At 38.0% G+C, this 21,209-nt stretch overlaps 2 protein-coding genes across 9 annotated transcripts in view; one reads left to right on the top strand and one right to left on the bottom strand.

The window, feature by feature from the left end:
• Positions 1–21,209, bottom strand: part of LOC149661441 (uncharacterized) — a 237,789-nt gene that overhangs the window by 71,513 nt on the left and 145,067 nt on the right. For 2 of the 6 annotated variants that reach the window (XM_089842961.1, XM_089842962.1), the window contains exon 1: positions 5,288–5,706. The exons of 1 other annotated variant lie outside the window; for it this stretch is intronic. In XM_089842961.1, the coding sequence (XP_089699087.1) occupies positions 5,288–5,296 (9 nt within the window). In that variant the 5' untranslated portion in view covers positions 5,297–5,706. 3 more of the 6 variants (XR_016368913.1, XM_089842964.1, XM_089842963.1) reach the window with 3 other exon arrangements.
• The window catches only part of LOC149661445 (cell adhesion molecule 4-like), a 99,589-nt gene that overhangs the window by 75,557 nt on the left and 2,823 nt on the right, over positions 1–21,209 (top strand). Inside the window, exons 1-6 of one of the 3 annotated variants that reach the window (XM_089842959.1) lie at positions 2,142–2,168; positions 8,450–8,891; positions 12,296–12,510; positions 15,998–16,133; positions 19,863–19,996; positions 20,548–20,782. In XM_089842959.1, coding sequence (XP_089699085.1) covers positions 8,810–8,891; positions 12,296–12,510; positions 15,998–16,133; positions 19,863–19,996; positions 20,548–20,782 — 802 coding nt within the window. In that variant the 5' untranslated portion in view covers positions 2,142–2,168; positions 8,450–8,809. Of the gene's footprint in view, positions 1–2,141; positions 2,169–7,778; positions 7,981–8,449; positions 8,892–12,295; positions 12,511–15,997; positions 16,134–19,862; positions 19,997–20,547; positions 20,783–21,209 lie in introns of those variants that run through there. The other 2 variants (XM_089842958.1, XM_089842957.1) reach the window with 2 other exon arrangements.

The following is a 21,209-nucleotide window of genomic DNA, read 5'->3' as shown; positions in this document are numbered from 1 at the left end:
AGAGAGAGAGAGAGAGAGAGAGAGAGAGAGAGAGAGAGAGAGAGAGGACGAAAAGAAACGACATTTTCCTGAGGATAGATTCACCACCATTAGACACACGAAACACGATTGAAGTCTGAGGATGCTTTAAGGGATATACCAGGATAGGAAACTTAAGAGAGAACGGTAAGCTTTTGCCAAGAGATACCTTTACCGAGAGACGAAAGACTTTGACGAAGAAAAATATGGAAAATGAGCTGAGAATTGAGCTCGAGGGGAAGCCCGCCTAAACTGGCAAAATCCGCGCCAGCCACGAATCTGGAGATTTCAAGGCGCAATGATCGGTATACTATCTAGATTTCGCCCTAGGGCTAGACTCGGTAAAAGTCGCTTCACCTTCTTCCCAGGCCCCATTATTGTTCCGCGGTGCTTAATTCCGCGGAAAAGTTGCGCTCGAATTGCTATATTAAAAGCCGAGTGAGTCGCTGGCGGCGCTCGAAACTTAAAAGAGCTTCTGCATAGCGCGTTAAGAAAGGAACCCTTTTAAAAAGTCGAATTTATCCATAGGCGAAGGATATTAACAAAAAAGACCTACGAGGATCCGAAAGGGGGTTCTTTTTCGAATAAGCGGCTTTCGGATTCGTTCCTCTCAATCCCTTTTCCATTATGGGACTAAAATCCAACGCTCTTGAGAGCGTTTCTTATTCATTCATATAGGCCTTTGCAGTTGGCGAAATGCTTTCATCCTCATCAGATGCGTATTAAATAAATTAACGCGAAGTTACAACACATTACTAGCTTTATTCTGACCGATACTTCTCTTGACGAAGCGTAACGTTTGGGTTACTTCTGATTAATTTGCTTTTTCTCATTTGAAAAGCTCTTGTCCTCTCCGAATTTAAGTCTAAAATAACGCTCAAGGCATGAATATGTCTCTCCATACACCTATTTAGCAAGTAGAATGAGAGATGGTTAGCCCCTCATTCCCAAGTTGTCTGGGAGTTCATATAAGGAGACCCTTCTTTATTTTAGTCAAGGATGATGTATATCCAATCCATTGAATTTATTCCCTATAAGCCTTTTACACGGTCCATGAAGTACACATGAGCAGACGGAAAGGCACAAAAAAATATTAAAATTTCTGATTAAAAAGTTGCTGCAGACACAAGTTTGGAGTCTAAAAGTAAGAAAAATGGTACTCGAAATTCTCAGACTTGAAGAAATAATTTTTTATAACTGGGGACCAACTAACTCTAAAGTCAACTATAGGTTCTACCATAAGCGAATAATTCTCTTTAAGTTCCATCATCTGGTCTTAGGTAGAACTCCTTTATACACATAAACTTAACGGTAGATTATCAATTTATGGTTCCATAAACTACTGTTTTCATACGTCTATAGTATGTCAATATTTAGTACCCTGAAAGCGGAGCATTAAACCAAAAACTTGAGGGTTGATAACACGGTTAAGTACTTCATAGAAATCTCCACAATGCTCGAACCAAACCCACATGCAGGCCGCATAGATTTCTTTCACATTTCCTGACCCAACCCTTGGCATGTTCATCCATCCACGTATCGAATAAATAGATAAGCATTATAACAAGCACCTGTCCTCGATGGTGGTAACTCGATAAATTTTCAATCTCCGGACGGTTAAATACGGAAGTTAGTATGGAAGTCATAGATATGAAAGGCGAAATCAATACCTCAAGACGTTAAACTTTTAAAGGAATATTTAATATTTAAAAGCCACGCAGGCTCGCTTTAAAATATATATAAAAGGAGGTTTACTTTGGACTGGAGTATTGAGTTTAAAATATTTAAAGAAGGAATCGGGTTTCGGTCTTAAGCCTTGGCCAATATACGCTTATAGGCGTAGAGGTTGCGAGGGAAAAAGAAGCGACAGGATTATCTTACGATATTACTAATGGAGTTATCTTGTAGCCTGATTCACCCTTTTAAGAACCAGCAACCCTTCCGCGAGAGTATAAAGTCATACTATATGAAAAGGTCTACAATTACTCAGTTCGTGGACGAAATATATTTAAAACTAAATTGTTTGCGGTCAAAAATAGAATGGAAGTAAAGTTAGTAAACGTTAAAACCAACTATATTTGGAGGTACTTTCGCCTTATGAATTAATTGTTATAACGCGAACAAAGCAGAACGTAATACAGTAATGGATGGTAAGCCTAAATTTTGCTCATTATATTGAGAACTTTGGAAGCATTTAGAGTAACTTTGGTAGCTCTAAAATTTCCACGAACATAACCATTATTTTGGCTTTGAAAATTTTGAAATAAAGGGTTTAACTTCAAAAGCATTAAGTACGTTTTGTCTAACAAACTTACATTTAATTAACTTAGTCTCTAAGGGTTTAGTAGCTTACCTCTTAAGACTTAAAAGGATTTCTTGGCGTTTTGTTCACATATTTTTCCCTTTAGTTTCAATTTAACTTCGCTTACCGACTGTCAAAACTAAACTGTTACTGTACTAAGTAACGCTTATGTTTTTTTGAATCGACCTCAAATAAAACAATAAATAGATTTCTCTAAAAAAGTGCATAACCTAAAAATATTTTTCATTAAAACACACCGTTTTTGAATTCGTATTTTCCAAGTAGTAATTTTAGTGGAGTGAAATTAAAGAGTTCCTTAAAATTCCCTTACATTGTACTAAGTCTCATTAAAGATTACTCCACGGTGCCAGATTTCTATCAGGAAATAGAAAACTACAGAAGTTTTTGTCTTCTCTGAGACATTTACACTCGCGTGGCATTTTCCACTGCATGTTTGCATGGAGTAGAGTTATTGGAGTTATAATGAATGTTTTATTGGAAGTTCATTGTACCGCAACAAAATCTCATTACATAACACTAGGCCTACATGGTGGCAGACATCTACCAGCCAATACAAACCGACATTATGTGAAGGTTAAAATATTAATGGAGCCTCCAGAGCAACGTTCGCAGCGCGACCCCCTCGAGATAGGCTAAAACTAATTTACTCTAGTTAAGACTTTACCAAACCATTTCAAAGTTACTTTGTCTCGGCTTTCATACTTGGCTTATAGTAGTGCCGTCCATGAGTTGCAATTCCCTCATGCGAAGCTCTTTCTTCTCTCGCTAACAAGTTTCCACCCCTTCACGACAAACTAATAAATTTCGTAATAATATGACAAGGTTTTGCGGTAACTGTCACGGGGTCTCCCCAAAAAATCCTGGCGTTAATTTGGCTGGTTGAAAAGGGGTAAGGACGGGACGGAACGCGTTCTAAGGATGAGGATGACTTTTTTACCATCGTGGATGGTGTCGGGAGAACCGCGTTGATCCGCCGCAGCGAGCCCCAAGAGATAGAAAACTGGCGGAATCCATTTGCGGATTTGCGTGACTTATTGTGCCCGAACGTCTGCTCGGCCTCCGAATAACTGTCTAAAATACACTTCTTCAAATGATAAATGGTCTTCCCAGCCACCCTTTCGCTTTACTATCCTCAGTCATCCTGGTTTTTCCATCGCAAGAATTTCTTTCGACTTTAGCTTCAATGATAAAATACATTAACTCGAAGAATATTGCAATTCCTTCATACGCGGAAAAATTGTCTAAGCCTAATTATAATTTGATCGGAATTGCGATAGCCTACAGTCAACAATTCCAGGTTTATTATTGTTTCAACCGTACCTTGAACCTACACCATGCATGGCCCTTGATAAGAATCGGAGTGCATGTAACACCTAGGGGAATTGTACTAACAAACAATCGTTTTGTTTCCCAGAGATATCCGGTTAATCAATGACTCAGAGGGTGGGGAATAATCTTCACGCTTGATAACTTCATGGTATTCTAATTCTATTTTCGCATATAAGAGAAAGCACTGGGAATAGAAAAGAGGGAAGAAACATTCATCCATCAGGAACGAGTACAATTGCAGAGTCCACCCACTCTCTCTTTGCAATGCTCCATCCCAGAGAAAGAATAAAAGTATCGTACACGCCAAGCCAAAAAAAAGAAGAGAGAGAGAGAGAGAAATCGAGGATAGAGAAACGTTACGGTTGGATTTTAATTTCCTGGAAAAATGGGATTTAACTTTTCAATAAGGGAGGGAAAAACCCCTAGCATCCCAGTCTTATTTTTCTTTCTAACTCGACAAGGGAGGGTCCGTTAACTATACACGTACACGAAAAGAGAAAAATCACCATTAGTTTTATTCGGTACTACCAACTCCGTTCCATCAATAGCTTACCCGGGATTCGAAAAGTTTCTTCGATTGTCACCGGAGCTCTCCGATATCCCGTTATAAATGATCCAACCATAAACCAAACATCCATATAAACAAAGTATCCCCTATATCATCCCCTTTTATATCGAAGTGATTCTACGAATTCGGGATCAGAATCGAGATCCGAACAAAAGAAACACTATACTTCAAGTGCAGGCCAGAAACCCACGTGTCCCATGACGCTTTCCTTTAATGAAGGATTATTTCTATTCATTTTTAGACAGACAATATTAATGTTCCCTTATTGAAAATTTTGGTGCTCATCTTTGTTCCTTTATGTCTATTTAGTAAATTGATATAACTTCAAGTTGATCTCGAAGCGAATGAAGCTTTGGTCTTCTACTTATTCTATCGTAAACGCTGAGAATTTTCAAATACACTTGAACTTTTGATAGGAATATAAATTTTCGATCTTTTCATTGCACGAATCGACTTTTACCTATAAAGGATGGTAATTTTACGGGAATGATTCTATACGTTTGGCTAATTACCTTTTCAAGAGGACCTTATCTAAACACTCAAAGCGGAAGCTCGAATGTTAACCCTTAAAATCTTATTGAAAAGGAAAGTCGGTTATAGATGACTGGGCATCCAGAAAGAGAGAGAGGTTCCGTTAAACGAGCGAGAATTAGAATAACGAAGCGAGATGGGTGGGAAATTAATGGATGCCTGATTTGCGTATTATTATTCTCAGGCAAAATAGAAATGGATATTAGATAGGGTAACTCTATATCGAACGAAAGCCTTTAATAAAGGTTGACCAGAGAGAGAGAGAGAGAGAGAGAGAAGAGCGAGATGGATGGCCAAACGCTCAATCTATTAGTGATTCTCTCTCCCAATATACCACTCTTGACGCTAAGGCCCCGGAATTCGTTACAACACGCGTTTCCTATTCTACTTAGCTAGCCAATATTAATATTTCACTTTTTGATGGTGATGGCTAGGCCATTCGTCCGAAGCTCCGTCTCCGGCTATTAGATTAACCACGAACTCGGAAAAGTACAACTTGGAATCAAGTTACCACGTACCGACCCCATTAAGCCTGGGTGATTATAGATTTGGTAATCATTTTTAAATTCGTCTTTATATTTGCTTTGTGAGCCAGGTCAAGCCACTTTAAAAAAATTTAAAGTTAATTTAAGTCCTTACGACATCGATAGACTGGATAACCCGGATTTCTAATGATTTCTACTGGTATTTTTGAATGATGGCGTCACTGGATGACTAGTCAATTACGGGTCAAGATTTCGTGTCGAGCATTTCTTGTTACTGTATCTTTCTTGTCAATGTTTCATTTCATTAATTAAACCGCGATACTACGTCACTTTGCTCGAATTGAGCACCATCACTCGCTCTTCACCTTGAAAGAAGAGACGGAGTGGCCTTGACGGGCAGTCATGGAGAAGGCTCGCCACGTAAAACGGTGGGTTAACTCTTTTCCCGTATAAATGGAGGAAAAATATCATTTCGGAGCACTTTTCGGACTCGTTATCGTTCTCAATCAGAGTAGCTAAAATTATTTCCTTCCAGTCTGCTTCGTGGAGTACTCGAGTAAAAAGAGCTCCGAGCAGCGCGGGAAAAATCTCGTATATATATTGAAGAGGAGGCAGCAGAAAAGCGTTGCTAATTCAGAGTTAATACTCATTCGCTTACTCGACCTTCCCCCAAATGAAGTTATCCTAACGCCAGCCTCGCCTGGGAAAAGTTCACCGCTCGTAAAATTATCTCATTGAGAAAAATAATTTCACCAATGAATAATAACAATACCTTTACACCATTAACTGATTAAAAATTAAGAGATACATTGTTATAATTTATGCAAAATTTACAGTCTTCCCATAGTTTAAAAAGAAATCGCCGCAACTTCTTGATTAGTTAGTCATAGCGTCAGTATTTCTGAATATTCAGTGGTAAATTTATCAAATTCACGATGAAACGGAGCGGCTAGGCCAGAGGAGAAACCCCTTTTCTTCCGAAAAGGCGGAAGCTTACGTGAAAAGGAATGAAACGTGGGAGTAGAGTAGCGAAAGTAAAGAGGAAAGCTTGACTTGAGGGGAAAGAGACGCCTATCTAGGATTCTCCTCTTCGGCAAGGTCATTGCGGAGGTCATTCAATTAGCCGGCGTTCGCGCTTGATTGTTTTGTCGGGCGCACAGGTGGACTCGACCCCGCCTACGCTAAAAAAAGTTGGAGGATCGTGCGTGGATTCCCGCTTCCAGATGTTATCCCAAAGAAAAAGATAGCAATGGGTTTAAAGAGAAAAAGGGGTACTGAATATCATCTGCTTAGTTCGTCTCCTAACCTTAGTTTCAATTATCATTTACCACAACGTAGAATTACGGTTGGTTACTGTAAATTTTAAATATATATGGGATGTGCCTAATAAAAAATTAAATTAAAAATATAACTCAAAATTAAATGTAAAAACCTTAGGGAAGAAGCCAAACCTTTTTCCTTATTACAAGAACATACGTCCAAGATTTAATCAAATCTTTCCCAATACGCGAGTTTCGCCTAAAGAACTCTCGTGATTAAAACACGGCAATCTGAAACTTTTCTTAATAAATTTTTGATTTTTTTTCCTTCTCTCGAACCTTTTTAACTAAAAGCATGCTCGGTGTACGAAACCCAAACGATCCGCTGGTACTTCATAAACGAAGCCCGGCCACTATCCAAGGAGAGATGGAGGGAGCGAGCCAGCTAACCCATTTCGGAAATATTTTCACTTTCCAAAAAAGAACATTTTTACAACCTTGTATTTTAAAAGCGGGAATAGCTAGCTATTTAGCGAACGAGAGTACACGACTACACGCCAGCTAATGGCGGGGAATTTGTATGAAAAAAAATAAAAATGAAATGTATTTTTACCACCAGCGCAAGGATTCGAGTTTCAAATATCAGAACCACTCTCCAAAGTTAAGCCCGTCGCTAACTGAGGCAATAATTTCTGTTTCGCATACGTAAAAGATGAAAGACCAAGTCTCGAGGGTACGAAAATATTAATAAGACTCGTTCGCAATGTGCCAACTTGGATTCTAGAATTAATCATAGGTACAATTCCCCCAGATATTTGGAGCAAGTTTTTCAACTAAAATTGCACAAATAACTAATACCACAATTTATGTAAACTTATGTTCAGACTGACTTCATAATATTAGCTATAAGAATTATTTGAACTGTATTTGTAATCACACTTTAAAATTGTCTACATCTTTTGAATCTTCTAATACAGTAGATCTTAAAAATTTCGAGCTGCGTGTACGACAAGCTTAACTCTCGAAACGCTCGTAGGAATTTCGAAATGAGTAGAGAAAAAAAAGTAAAAAATTTCTAGAGAAACCACGAGCAAATTAAATTTTGCGAAAGGGAGTCTCTTGAATAAGGAGTGTAAAAGAAGGGAAAAAAGTATTAAAAGGCTAGTGAGAACGTGTTTGCCAAGAAATATCCAACCAGCCGCCCGGCCATCTCTCGGCACTCTAGTAGCTCGTCGACATTCGCCAGAATAAAAAGAGCAATGAAAATGGAGGGATGGTAGATGGAAGGACAGAGAGCGTGTGTATGTGAGAGAGAGAGGAAGGGACATAGCTGGAATTTGGATATTAACATCACACCACGAGCAAGTCGCGCTGCTGCTGTTTCTAGTCTCGTCGAGAGTGTGCCCAAGTTCGCATATATATATATATATATAAAAGAGTTTCATTACGCAACCGTTTCCAGGCCTGGTATATTTCCATCGTTTTTTCTTTCAATTTGGAATTTCGTGATTTTTATTATTATTCCTCATCGCCGGTGTTATTATTATAAGCTGAAGTGCAGAGTAAATTCAAGGGAACGGTTCAAATTAGAAACAGGGTTTACTTTGAACAAAAATTTCCAGGTTAAAGGTCAAATGACTGCTTTATTGACGTTCACCCACCAAATGGTTGAATTATATATGGGACAGTAATGCACTGCAAAAATATTAGTCATGAGTAAAAACGTACCCATTTGATTGAAGTTCTAATTATAGGCAAGCGAAGCCGCGTAAAAGCTAGTTTATTATAATAATCTGAAAACTAAACAAGAAAATATATTGGTCTAAAAGTTATTCCATAAGTGTGTAGGAAGAGGTCATGATATATATATATATTGAAGGGGTAAACTACGATTTTCGCGCTCCGCAAAATTTAACGGCAATTTTATCGCTTTCAGATTTACGAGGATCGAGGAGAGTGTATATGGAAGACGGTACACCCTGAGCGATGTTGAGGATTTCCAGTTACTTGGGAATCGATCGAGGTTGTCGTCCAAAGTCGGAGAAGTCTAGTAAGCGTTTGAAAACGGGAAGAATCAGCGGTCCATTTGCTTTCCCCATGACTCTGGTCTCTAGTCTCTAGTTAAGAGAGTGTATCATCCGCCTTTGGCAAGCACTCCCCGCGTAGCGATCGAGAGAAGACTAGCTTCACCAATCCAGAGATTCCCGATCGACGACAAAAAGAAGCGAAGAAGAAGAAGGAAGACGCTTTCGTTATCCATATCATAAGCGACGGATCGTATGCTTACGTAAAGGCAATGCACCTCGGGGAGCGCCCGAGTCGCCTCGTACCCAAATGCCATCCCATCGTTTTTATCGCCACCGCTTTCGTCTTAGAAGGTAAGAAACTAAGAAGCCACTATCTCACGGTAACCCAAATACGAAGTAGATTAACCCAACGTTCTCATCAGCTCATCCCTCTTAACATTCCCCATCTACTTCTTCCAGAGTAAATCACAAAGCAATCATGACAAAGGAAAATAATTTGCGCATGACACGTGTCAATATTGTTAAAATAAATCAGTGAGACTAAGGGAATCGCGTTGTGTTCAGAGTTATACTGTTGATTTACTCTTGAAGATAAGAAGAGTCCATGAAAAATAATTTTCATAAGTTTGGGTTAATATATTTCCATTCTCACCAACCAATTCCCTTTCGGTCTTTCTTCTTTTCTTTCCACAGACAATTTAGAAAAAAAGAGAGAAAAATATTTTAAGAACTCTTTTTTATGTGTGTCAGAGGCCCTTCTACTTCTTAGAAGAAGTAAAAAAAGTATCCTCTCCCACATACTCCCCATCTTTCAAATAAACATTCCTTTTAAGTTAATGTAAATTTTCTTACCCCAAACAATGTCGAGAGGGTTTTTACTGCCATTATTTTTTTTTATTTCTTCAGAAGATCTCTCTTCCTCTATTTCTCCTCTCTTAGAATTCCTTTCGTACTGCCCCATCCCTTAACTCCTACTCTCTATCCCACGAGCATCCATCGCCTTCTTGGTCCTCTTCTTCCTTCTAACGCTACATTTCGATCCATATTATGAAGTAAATAATTTACTGTTTCCCCATTTGTTTCATTCTTTTTTTCCTACCAACTATACTTCCCTTCTTCCGCTACACTTCTGCTTGGCCCTCCAATGCTTCCGCGTCAGTTCGTATTTTGACAAGCACTCGCTAGAGCCTTCTTATCTTGGCTGATTTTTTTTTCCTTTTTGCTTTATTTTGTTTCTTCCCGGCGCTTTCATGAATTTATCAAGTTATAATATGAATACGCGATTAGGATTTAATGGTCTACGTTTTTTTTTGATTAGTCTAAACAATTTGTAGATATCGATCAAGCTATTCTCATTAAACTGCGGAAGTTCAAAGTGTAGGAGCCTTTCGTATTTACTCACTTTGTACATGATGCATAATCGGAGAACCTAACCAAAGCCAAGTTCTTAAGCCCCTGTTGCATGGCTTCCTAACGAACATTTGTCTATTGCGAGAAAACAGTTCTACAGGGGCAATAGGATGGTTAACGCCTGAAATGAAACGTTTCCGTGAACACTAAAGTTTGGCGGAAAAACGTTTCTACAGATGGCCTGGCCATTTTTTTGTGTTGGTATTTTGCTAGTTTTTAAGAACTTTTCTTTCTGCCTATGTACTCCTTGAGGGTTCCTCATTGCTTTTAAAAGGATTTTTCGGAATCAACGTTTGATACTCAGGCGTTGTATTGATATTAATTGTTTAATATCAATGGAAAAATGGAATTAATTCACGGGATGGCACATTCTTCCCAAAAATCATCTTTTCGTTTTCTTCTCCAACAAATGTAACATTTCTGGCATATTTTCCTTTTCTCTCTCTCTTAGAGAGCTTAACATTAATAACGATCGACTTCTCCTAAATCTTTTGCGTTAGGCAATAGTCATTGTTTTACTATAGCCTCTTAGTCGTTTGCACGATTTCAAATAGTTTAAAAGGGATCAATAGTAATTAAATTTAAGATTCCTATTTGAGGCTCAGGCTCACAAAAAGTATTTATTGATAGCTTCGGGTTAATTAATTTATCTAGCATACTTTCATCCCCAGAATTTTACATCCAATAAATGAAATTAATCAGAAGTCATTTTGGAACCCGAGTTTCTTTAATTTGCTTAAAATAGCAATGAAAAACGAAAAACATCAAAGGCCTACTCGTTTCCTCCGTATCCGTAACATTAGAAAAATAATTTTAGTATCCATTGAGCTTATTTGCAATTTTAAATTTGAAACATGAGGATTATACATAATGCAAAGTGATTAGTATATTTTCAGGAAGAACCGGCTTTTATAAATTATATATTATTTATTAGCATTAGAATCTTAATGTGAATCTCAGAGTAGCAAATTTATCAAGAAACGTATAATATTGTACAAGTTATTTTGAAACTTCTTAACGAACTGAAGTACACAACTGTTAGAAAGCCAATCTTTTTTGTACTACAGTTTTTAAATAAATTTCATAAACTCTGTAATGCATAATCCCAAGGCATAATTCATGAGTACTAAAACATTTTATGAAAAATGAAATATTCAAAGGAATAGACTGTGAATTTTTAATAATCTTATGATGAAATATTACGAAAAATATTTTTTTCTGATTTATTTTAACGTCTCTTTTTCTCAACTTATTTCCAAAGTCTGTATAACCAACCAAGGCACTTTTATAATACCATTGAGACTTACGTAAAAGCGCGAAATAAAAACAAAACGAGGAAAGATAAATAAAAAATTCTTGGAGTCCATTAACAGGAGTCTGACCAAACTAAATGCAATATATTTTTAGTATACCTTCAAGATTTTTTATTTCCTTTTAATTTTTCATCCCTTTTCACACAAACTCAATATACCCTAGGGATCCCCAAAAAAACAGAAAAGGTTTCCGGGTCAAACTTCTGGTTGAATTGAGAACTAAGCTTTAGAAGAGCGTAGAGAATTATGGCTAACCCCACTACACAAAATCGTAAACAAGAGGAACTCGTTACCCTAAAAAACCCTTGAAATAACGGAAAAACCGCACCAAAAATTAATTAACAAATTTTCATTCCACTGATGAAAGGACTATTTATATTTACTAAAATATAATTACACTATGTCATATTACATAAAACTAATAAACCAGAAACCTTAAATACTCCCAGAGTTAAAAAAGGAATGATAATAAAGACCTACAGAGAATTCGAGAAAGATTCGAAAGAGGAATAATGAAAAAAAAAAGTTGATGCTACCCGCGCAAAAAAACGGGATGGATGGATAGATAGAAGAAGAGGTAGAAAGAGAGGAAAGAAAGAGAAGGAAAACTATATCCTGGCGTGAAGTATGAACGGGGTTATTGAAGTTGGTAAGGAATATAATAGCAGAGTCACAAAACGTCCAAACTTATAAATAAAAGAGAGATGACTGAACCCCGAAACGTATTTTTCAGGAACTTGGTATATAGAACCCCTTTTAAAAAGCGTTTACGGAAATTGCTCCTATACTAGCGGGTGCCCTTAAATTCACGGCTGTTTATAATAAAAGGCCCGTTCTTACTATACCCCATACCTTCGGTTTTTAAATAGGGATATGGTAGTTTAAAAGAGCGGGATATTGGAACCAAAGTTGTGGGAATAAATCAAGTTAACTTTGTCCTTGACTCTTTAACACCACCGTATAAATATCTAGAAGGCTTTGGTTGCGCAGAAACTAATAACTAAAGTGCAGTTAAATATTCTCTCTTTACAGTCCTCTCAACAGTTACCGCGCTACGAATGTTGATGTTAGAGGTTCCCTCACCGGCCGTTAACGGGGAATCCGTTGAGTTGAGGTGCAGTTTCGATTTGGAAAACGACAACCTCTACTCCATCAAATGGTATAAGAACAACACGGAGTTCTACAGATATGTGCCAAAGGATTGGCCACCGGGACAGTATTTACCTATACCAGGAGTTCGCGTTGACGTAAGTATCCTTTCAATATAACTATTACACTAAAACCATAGATGGACCAGCTCTACTTTTGAAGGGGTGACATTTCAAACTGAAACTGACTCATTGGTGAAAATATGTTTCCAATCTCATAAACAAGGATATAAGTAATAATAATTCGCTTTTAAGTTTCGAGTCGTCCGACAGCGTGACAAGTCCTAATTTTTTATGGTATTTATAAATTTTAAGGGTTACTTATGTAGAACGAAAAAAAAATCCACTTTGAAGGTTTTATTAAACAATTTAATGTTGCAAAAAGCTATCGCCTTGACAACATCATTCGTCTCTTTATCACGGCAAGGTACAGACTTTGTGAATAATAATTTCACTTATGATATTAAGGCTCATCACGTTTGCCTTAAGGCAAAAGTGGCGGCGGGGTATCGGGGAATTCAAACAGGACGCGACGGAATTTTGGAGTTTAAGGTAAAGGCTATATAGGCTAGTCATCTGGAGCATTGAGAGAGACAGAGAATTTCGGAATTTGGGCTGGAGGAATCGGACGACAAACGTGTTGGACGAGTATATCGCGTACGCCCGTCTGAATAAGGAAGGATGCTGCCCAGGAAGGCGATAGTAGCGGTGGAAGGAAAAGGGCAGAGGTACAGCGCGTTTCCCCTTCCCGTAGCTATCGTAGTTTCAATCGAAACCTCATTTAAATAGCTCAAAAGCCCGTGAAATCAGTGAGCGTTCGTGGACTGTGGAACATCGCGAGCGAACTTAGTCCACGTGAAACTATTTGGAGGAGTATGCAGATATACATAGGCGGTGAAAATCTCTTTCAGGGTCTATTCCTTTGAAATCTCGAGAAAGTATTGTCTAGATCCTTCTCAAAGTTAGAGATTAAGGACGATGATGATTTCGTACCAAGGATGTCCCTTTCTTTAATTTTATATCACATTGCGTAGACCCGATAAACATTCTATTGGCAGACCTCGTTCAAAGCGCCCGGTACAAAACTATCATATCCTGGGTACGTTGGTTCCATCATCCAAGATGGTACTTAAACCTACTGAGTTGAAAGTACCTATAATGTAATAGGGGATATGGTGGTATCGTTCGTCGATTTGGCCACCACACGGCGCGTTATAGGGTTTCTCTGGCTAGTTAGATAATCCATTTGACGGTGTCAGTCGCAGAAAAGGCGAAAACTGGCGCTATAGTGGGAGAATAAAGACGGGTATATAGGGGTGAAATGTTTTGCCCGAACGACAGCAAACGACTCTTAAGGAGGCGAAAGGGTGGGTGGAAAGATTGATGGCGCGGCGGCGGCGGCGTTGCCGGCAACGGTCAATCAACGAGTAATGAAGATAATGCTCGTCGCAGACACGCGACAGCCCCACTTGTTACCGAAGAGCTTACCCATCCACGCGCGATCTCTAGAAGTATATTGCACCATGGGAGGAATAGAGACTCTAATAGCAAGAAGGACGTGTTTTGGACATTTCCAAGCAATGGTTATATATTGTCGTCCTTTGTCCTCCTTCCTCCCAATGAGGCCATCGATCTTTACCGTTAATCGTTGACAATTAAAATTAACTCGTATCCCAAAGTTATCCAATTTGAAAACATTGAGGTCCAAAAACTCGGATGAAGCGGGAAAGCTACAAAAACGGCCGACCGATTTTCCTATTAGGGACTCACACTTAAGGATAGAAAAAGGGGTAAACGAAGAGGTAGTTTCTATTAGAATATGTCATGAAATCCAAGACGGAAGGAGATGCATGCGCGGGAAATAGAATGGGTAAACGGGTTGACGTTTTTTCGAAGCTAATAAGAATGAAGAGGCGTGGAAAATTAGATTTGGGAGAGCGTGCATGCGCCAATTTATATCGAAGAAAGAGAAAAGAGAGTCTGAAATTCGGATAAAATGTCGCCAGTCGCGTCAGCTTCTCGAAACATTTTCTGGTTAGACTATACGCTATACTAAGCCAGCTCGAATCCCGGGAAGTAAATTGGACAAATAAAGTCCGGGGGTGCGCTGAACCGTACGTGCCTTTGACCTCTTCATCTCCGTCCCCATCTCCCTACTCCTCCCATCCCACCCATCTTCCAAAGGCTTTCTTTCTTTCCCTCATCCTAGATCTTTTCTTCTTCTGGCTGGCTCCGGGGTCATCACCAGCCAACGGAGGGAGAAAACTCAAGCCCGCTTTCCCTAAAGCCTATGTTTCTCTCGCTCGTGTCGCGTGCCAAAAGCGATTTGAATAAACGGTCATCCGCCAAGTAGACGGGCCTAGTTATTTCTAATCTGGTTTTTTCCCTGAAAGAAGTAAGGTAGCTCCCCCAAAACGCGGTGACCTAAGCTTTAGCTTCAGAAAGTCGAAGGAGCGTCTGACAGACCCCAACAGCTTTTAGCAACCACCTTCTCTTCCCGATAAAGATAAAAATGTCAAAAGAGAAAATTGAGACAGAAAAGTAAAAATAAAAAAACTAACGTGTTGGATTTTCTTCCGTTACTTCCTTAGCTTCCTTTACGCGGCGTTTTAACACAGAAATTCGAAGAAGTAGAATAAGCTGAAGTTAATTATGGGCGATGGGATATTTTTCCTATTAGTTATATAATATTTTGAATGAAGAGTGAGATACAACTTCAATAAAGTAAATATGAAATAAATAACTTCGGTTTCATACGCTTTTTATCACCCGAAATTAGTGAAACGTCACAAAGGTTAGGGATAAATTGAGAGAGATACGAATTTCTTGGAAATTCTATTAAAATATTGAACAAAAAACAAGGAAACTAGGAGGCACTTCACATTGGTACTCGGTAACTTCCTTTCTGTGTACATTTTCGCTGTTATAATGAATTTACCTTCGAAAGAAGAGACCATCCTCCAACAAGAAGATACAAAATATCTCTCTCTCAAAAAAATATAAATAAAATAAATGAGTTTTGAAAAGATGGCACTACCCTAATATGCAAGATTGGTTGTAGAAAGATAGACCTTCCTTGGGCTTTATATGAGAAACTGGGCGTTAGAATACCACATTCGAACATATAGAAAGTCAATTATTCTACCCTCCTTGGTGATTCTAATGGGTTCTAAAATTTAAAGAGCTTCCGGGAATTAATTTTTTATTATACATCAACCAAATTAAATGGACGCTTCAAAAATAATTTCCTATAAATGCACGGCGAACTCGATCATTATAAAATATTAAAACTTTCTTCTTCATTAATATTTAGTGTTATTCTTTCAAAAATCCATTTCATGACGAGTTGGAAAAAAAATTTAATTATCTAAATAATATACGCTTGCAGGGAAAAATTATCAATGAATAACGATTTAGATTGAAATGATTCAAAGCTCGAATTCTTAGAAATTAAGTTTGCTAAAAGGTTTTAAGAAAAGGTTCTAGAATATTCCCACTTTTTTCGGACCACCATCGAAAACCAAATACTCAATATTAATGAAATCAGTTCATGTTATGATAAGCAAAATTATTTTTTCTTTTGCAGTTAGCAAAGTCGACACAACGTTCAGTCTATTTAAAGAACGTCGATCTACAAACGGCGGGTTTTTACAAGTGTGAAATCTCGGCGGAATCGCCCTCGTTCAAAACAGTCAAAGAAGTAAAACAGATGCAGGTCTTAGGTAAGAGAATCGATCTATCTTCATTAAGCTCCCCACAATGGCGTAATACATCTTCCTTTCGTATATACTCGGAAGACTGCAGTATTAGTGGTATAAGGTTTTCGATACAGCGTGCTTGATACAAAGTTTAAATTTCCTCAGTTCTCGTATCTCATCGTGGACTTTTTTTTTCACCCCCAAAAACCAGAAGACACGTTTCGTATTATAGGTACTGGGCCTAAATCGAGTGTTATTAAGCCTAATGACTTTTTTACGCTCTTGAAGATAAAAATCAAAAGTCGGTCCTGGTAATTCGGCTTCTTTCCCATATCGAACCGAATTTTATTCTTCATCCCCCCATTAATTTTAAGCCTTGGACAAGCGAAAGATTTGGGATTATTAGTATGGTAACGCGTTTCCTTCTCGAGACTGTGACATAAGTCTTCAGAAATATGACGAAACTATTGGTATGGTCTTTGGCAATGGTTTATGTTGAACTTTGAGGATCATACATTGTCAGCAAGTTTTAAACTACTACCATAGGTTTTGTTTTACCATAATAATAATAATAATAATAAGCTTTATTTGAACTTAACAAAGCGTTCTTGCAAAGTGCATTTACTTTTGGGTGGTTGAAGATAATGGGAATGAAATTACCGATGATTATTAAAATTAAATATTACTCAACCTTCGAAAACTTTATGTTTAATATTTTATCGGCTCCCTTGTTACAACCAAGTCTGAGTGCATACACTCCTCTTCGATACAAACTTAAGTTTGCCGTGGATTTTAAGACAGCTTGACGATCATGTTTCATCTAAGGAGTAGAAGGATAAGGTCTTTTTCTTTTTGGGCTACTCTCTTTTTTTTCTTTCTATCTCAGCCCAGTCCAAAATAATGATAACAGATCATTTGTTAGGTGGGCCTCTCCGGCAAAATGATTTTCCACTCGGTTGCGCCCATTGGCGACCCGTGCTAGTCGCTTTAGCCGTGGAAAATTTCGTATCTTATGAGAAGAGGAGAGTCGACGAAGAAATACTTAGTCGAAAAAAATGAAAGTAGAAAAAAAAGAGATAAAAGAAAGGCTTTGAAGACGGGGAAGAGTCTAGGAAACGCTTATTAACTTAGATTAGAAATGCGAATCTATTACGCTCGAATTCCAGAAGAGAGTTTGTGGACTCTCTTAGGGAAAGAGAGTAAATTTCTCTTTGGCTTTGAGAAAACGAAGTATGAGACGGCTATATCATAAGTTTCCTTGGTAGTCCACTTAATTCTACCGTTGCAAGTTTTAAAATCCAAATTTTAACTGAATAGTAAATAGTTTCAAAATATTATTTCTGACTTCGATTTGAATACTTTATCGGAACGAAGTGATTTACCTTCAAAGGTAGTGGAAGGTGTTGTTGGCTGGAGTGAAAGAACATCGTTGAATGAACTTCTAAGTTTCGTAAAAGAGGGTGACGTATACGAAACTAGTTTCAATTACATCAGAGTGGCTCTAGTATATCTACACGGGACGTTAATACGTTGCGGTATAATAAGCTGGAAACAATACTTCGTAATGAAGGGGGAGACGTTTTGCATATTTTATAACCGAGGAACTCCATTATAAGCAACCCCAAGTTCCTAAAGCCAAGCCTACAATTTCTGAACTCGGGCAACATCTAGATGACGTTTTCCCGCGCTCGGACTTTTAGGTTATAGCTACCGCTTTAAGGAGATGAAAATTCGCGCGTTTTATACAGTCACGCCTAATTTCGCGTATGGCAACCCAAAATTTGAATTTTCTCGGTAAGTTATTTGACATTTTGAGTGTTTCGGTAAAGCTGTAAATCTTACACCACCCGAGTTTCAAGTAAGCTACAGAGAGGAGAACTTAAAAGTGATGAATTTTGAGTAGTTTCGCCAAAGGTTATAGTTCGTAATTTTCTCAATTGAAAACTCTCTAGGCTTGAATACAAAAAATTAATGGGAAATTGCGGAGTTACTTGTCATCAACAATGGTTTTCCTGCCCTGTGTGTTGTTTTTATTTAAGATTCAAGTTAAAACGGTTTTTCACATTAGACTTTGTTTGGAAAGGGTAGCTAGACAAAAAAGTGACGCATTTTTAACGCTCGGGTTTATAAAGGTTAAAATACAAAAGTAAACAACCTTAATCGAGTTCTAAGCGGGATTTGTATACATTTTCCAACGTTTCATTAAAAATCCGACGAAACTGAAAAAGCTCTAAAACAAATAATTCAGATCAGAAACTTTCTACTTTTCAAAGTATGAAAGTTTGTTTTGTCTTTCTCCATATGTCATAGACTAAGTATACGCATAGACTGAAATTGATTTTCTTGGAATATAATTGAAGGGAAAGTAACGTAGCGATTGTGTAGTCGGTATGAAAATGTCACTAATGGCATTTCGATAATCATTTATTCTATTTAATTAAAGTAAATTTTAAGATACGCGTCGAGACGAAGTCCAATTTGAAATATTGCAACTTAGACCTTAACTAATTGAGGTTAAATGTGGCCACAAAACACAATATCTATGGAAACCTCTGAAGAGCGGACTAAGTTGACCTGTCTCTGCTTCGCCTCATCTCACAAACATTAAACCATTGCTCAAACCTATTCAGTTTAAAGCACGCGTACCATACCAATGGGGACAGTTGTCGCTATACCAAATGAAAATGTTAAGCCCTAGTTACCAGTTACTCTACGTATAGATTTTTTTTTCGCGGCATAATCGTGGCTGAGTCTCTAGGCCTAGTTGGCATTTGAAGAGTTTCATTAAGTACGCACGAATACTTTACAGTGGGAAATCTCGATTAGGAACCCTAATGATACCTCGACTCCCCCCTTATACAGAAACCAAATTTACCATTCCCGTTCGCTAATACATAGGCACCGCTTTGGCTACTAAAGGGACTCTCTGATTCATTTTTTTCTTAACGAATGGAAATCAGGCTTCATCAAGAAAAAAAATGTTACAGCTTAATTAACGCTCAATAATAAGGCTTCTAAATTAATTAATTTTCATTCGGTGAAAAAATTAAATAAAAAACTTCTAATTTAAAATTATAACTTGTTTAAGCTATTGTGAGCGTATAGAGGTTTACAGATAGTTTAAAAAAGATCTGATGAAATCTGATTTAGAACCATTTTTAATCAAAAGAAAATCAATTAGTTTTATATATGTTTTCGCAATATTTGAGCCACACTTGTTTAGAGTTATGTTTTACAAAATTTCAATACGATAACTATCCAGACGACGCATCATCAGTCAGTAAATTTCTAAAGCTATTATATCCTATCTAAAGTTGGGCTTGGTTGCATGGTATAATACCCCATTTGAATAATGCGGATCTATCCCTAACTTAGTATCGAAAGATTTCCTCTTAGAACTGAAGCCTAACCGTAGTAAATTAGAGAGAATATTCGGGTCTAGACAAGGATGGTCCTCGTTTCAAGTCCTCATCTATCAAGTACTGGTATAACCATTTCATAGCGTAGAAGCGAGTGCTAATCAGAGTCTAATACTTTATCGACCGAACCTCGATGAACGATCGTATACGTAACGTTTAATAGCCGAACCGATTTTAAAAGCTGTCAACGTCAGATCGCTGAGAGGGACGAAACTCTTAAAAATGATCCCTCCAGCTGACAAATTATTTTTTTTCTTAAATGTATTCAATAATTAAAACGGTAAATTTCCAAGAAAAATGGTTTTAAAATTTTCCGCATAATTTCTCGCTTCAGTTCTTCCGACTGAAGGGCCGAAAATTACCGGAGGACTTTCGCGTTATCACGTTGGAGATACTGTCTCCCTCAACTGCACTTCCGCCATGTCCAAACCGGCAGCGGTTCTCAGATGGTACATTAATGAGGAATTGGTAAGTTGAAAAAAAAACGTACAATTCTAAGTGTTCAATTATAAGTAATTCACCTCGAAGAGCACTATTTTACAGATAGTTTGTTTTTCACAATGGGATAATATTAACTTAGCCGAGAAGAATTTCACTTATGTTTTTACATAAAATTTTAAAAGCTCATGGGCAGACCATGGAAGATGATATTCCACGTTTGCGGCTTTTCTTAAGCAATTTTCTTAATAGCCTTTTGTCGGAACATTAAATCATCATTATATAATCTTATTATGTTTGGTACAACGGTCCAGATCTAATGGCTTTTTACCGCCTGTGTTTAAAAGTATATGACGAAGGCGTCGAGTCGTAACCAAGTATAATATATTCTTTGACGAAAACTCTAACCGCGCGGTTCTTAGGCTTTTCGTCGCATGAATATTTGTAATTAAGTTTTGAACGGTAGAGTAGCGCGGCTGTATATATTTTGACGCTAATGAACTAGGGGTTTAATTGTTAAGGCTAGACCTTCAATTCAACCGAAGGATTATGGAAATATCTACGTGGATTATATTTTCCAGGTTGGTTCGACGGATTACGAGATCGAATACTCGACGACGTTACATTCAAACGGCCTGGAAACGTCCATCCTGTTGCTCAGATTCGTAGTGAAAGAGACGCACTTTCGCGACGGCAACATGAGACTCCGTTGCACAGCCACCATCGCCAAGATGTACAAGATGAGCAACGAAGAGTTGTTCCACGGAAGCCGGCAACAAAATTCGGGACTCCACATTAGCGAAAATGTCAGCCCTGGTAAGCATCTCCCAAACAAGGTTGGAATGTGGTAACATTTAGTCTACAAAGGTCTCAATGGCAGACGCGTACTATCTTAGCTGATAAAGCTGTGATATAACGTAGTGTTTCTCACGCGCGATTCGACACTTGGCCCGCAGATGTTAGGCCTCCTGAAATTCAGTAATTTTCCAATAAAGCCAGGGATAGGTGGTTCAATTGCGGTGGTACAGTAGAAGATAGTTGTTGACGATAGCGATTCACTCTTGTCTTATGGGAATCTAGAATCTTCATTCTGCCGTGGCCCGACGAGACGAGTAATATGTCGTTAAACCAATAATATAAATTTTCCAAATCTTCAGAAGGTTTAACGTATCAAATCCACCTGGGAGGGTGAGCGATTGGGGTCAACCGCGTTAGAATTTAAAAGCTAGGAATTCGCGCGTTT

The sequence above is a fragment of the Phalangium opilio genome, unplaced genomic scaffold, assembly GCF_054372755.1.
Source record: "Phalangium opilio isolate 3A_F unplaced genomic scaffold, DU_Popi_V2 ptg000070l_1, whole genome shotgun sequence".
Lineage (NCBI taxonomy): Eukaryota > Metazoa > Arthropoda > Arachnida > Opiliones > Phalangiidae > Phalangium > Phalangium opilio.
This window is presented reverse-complemented; position numbering and strand designations above follow the sequence as displayed.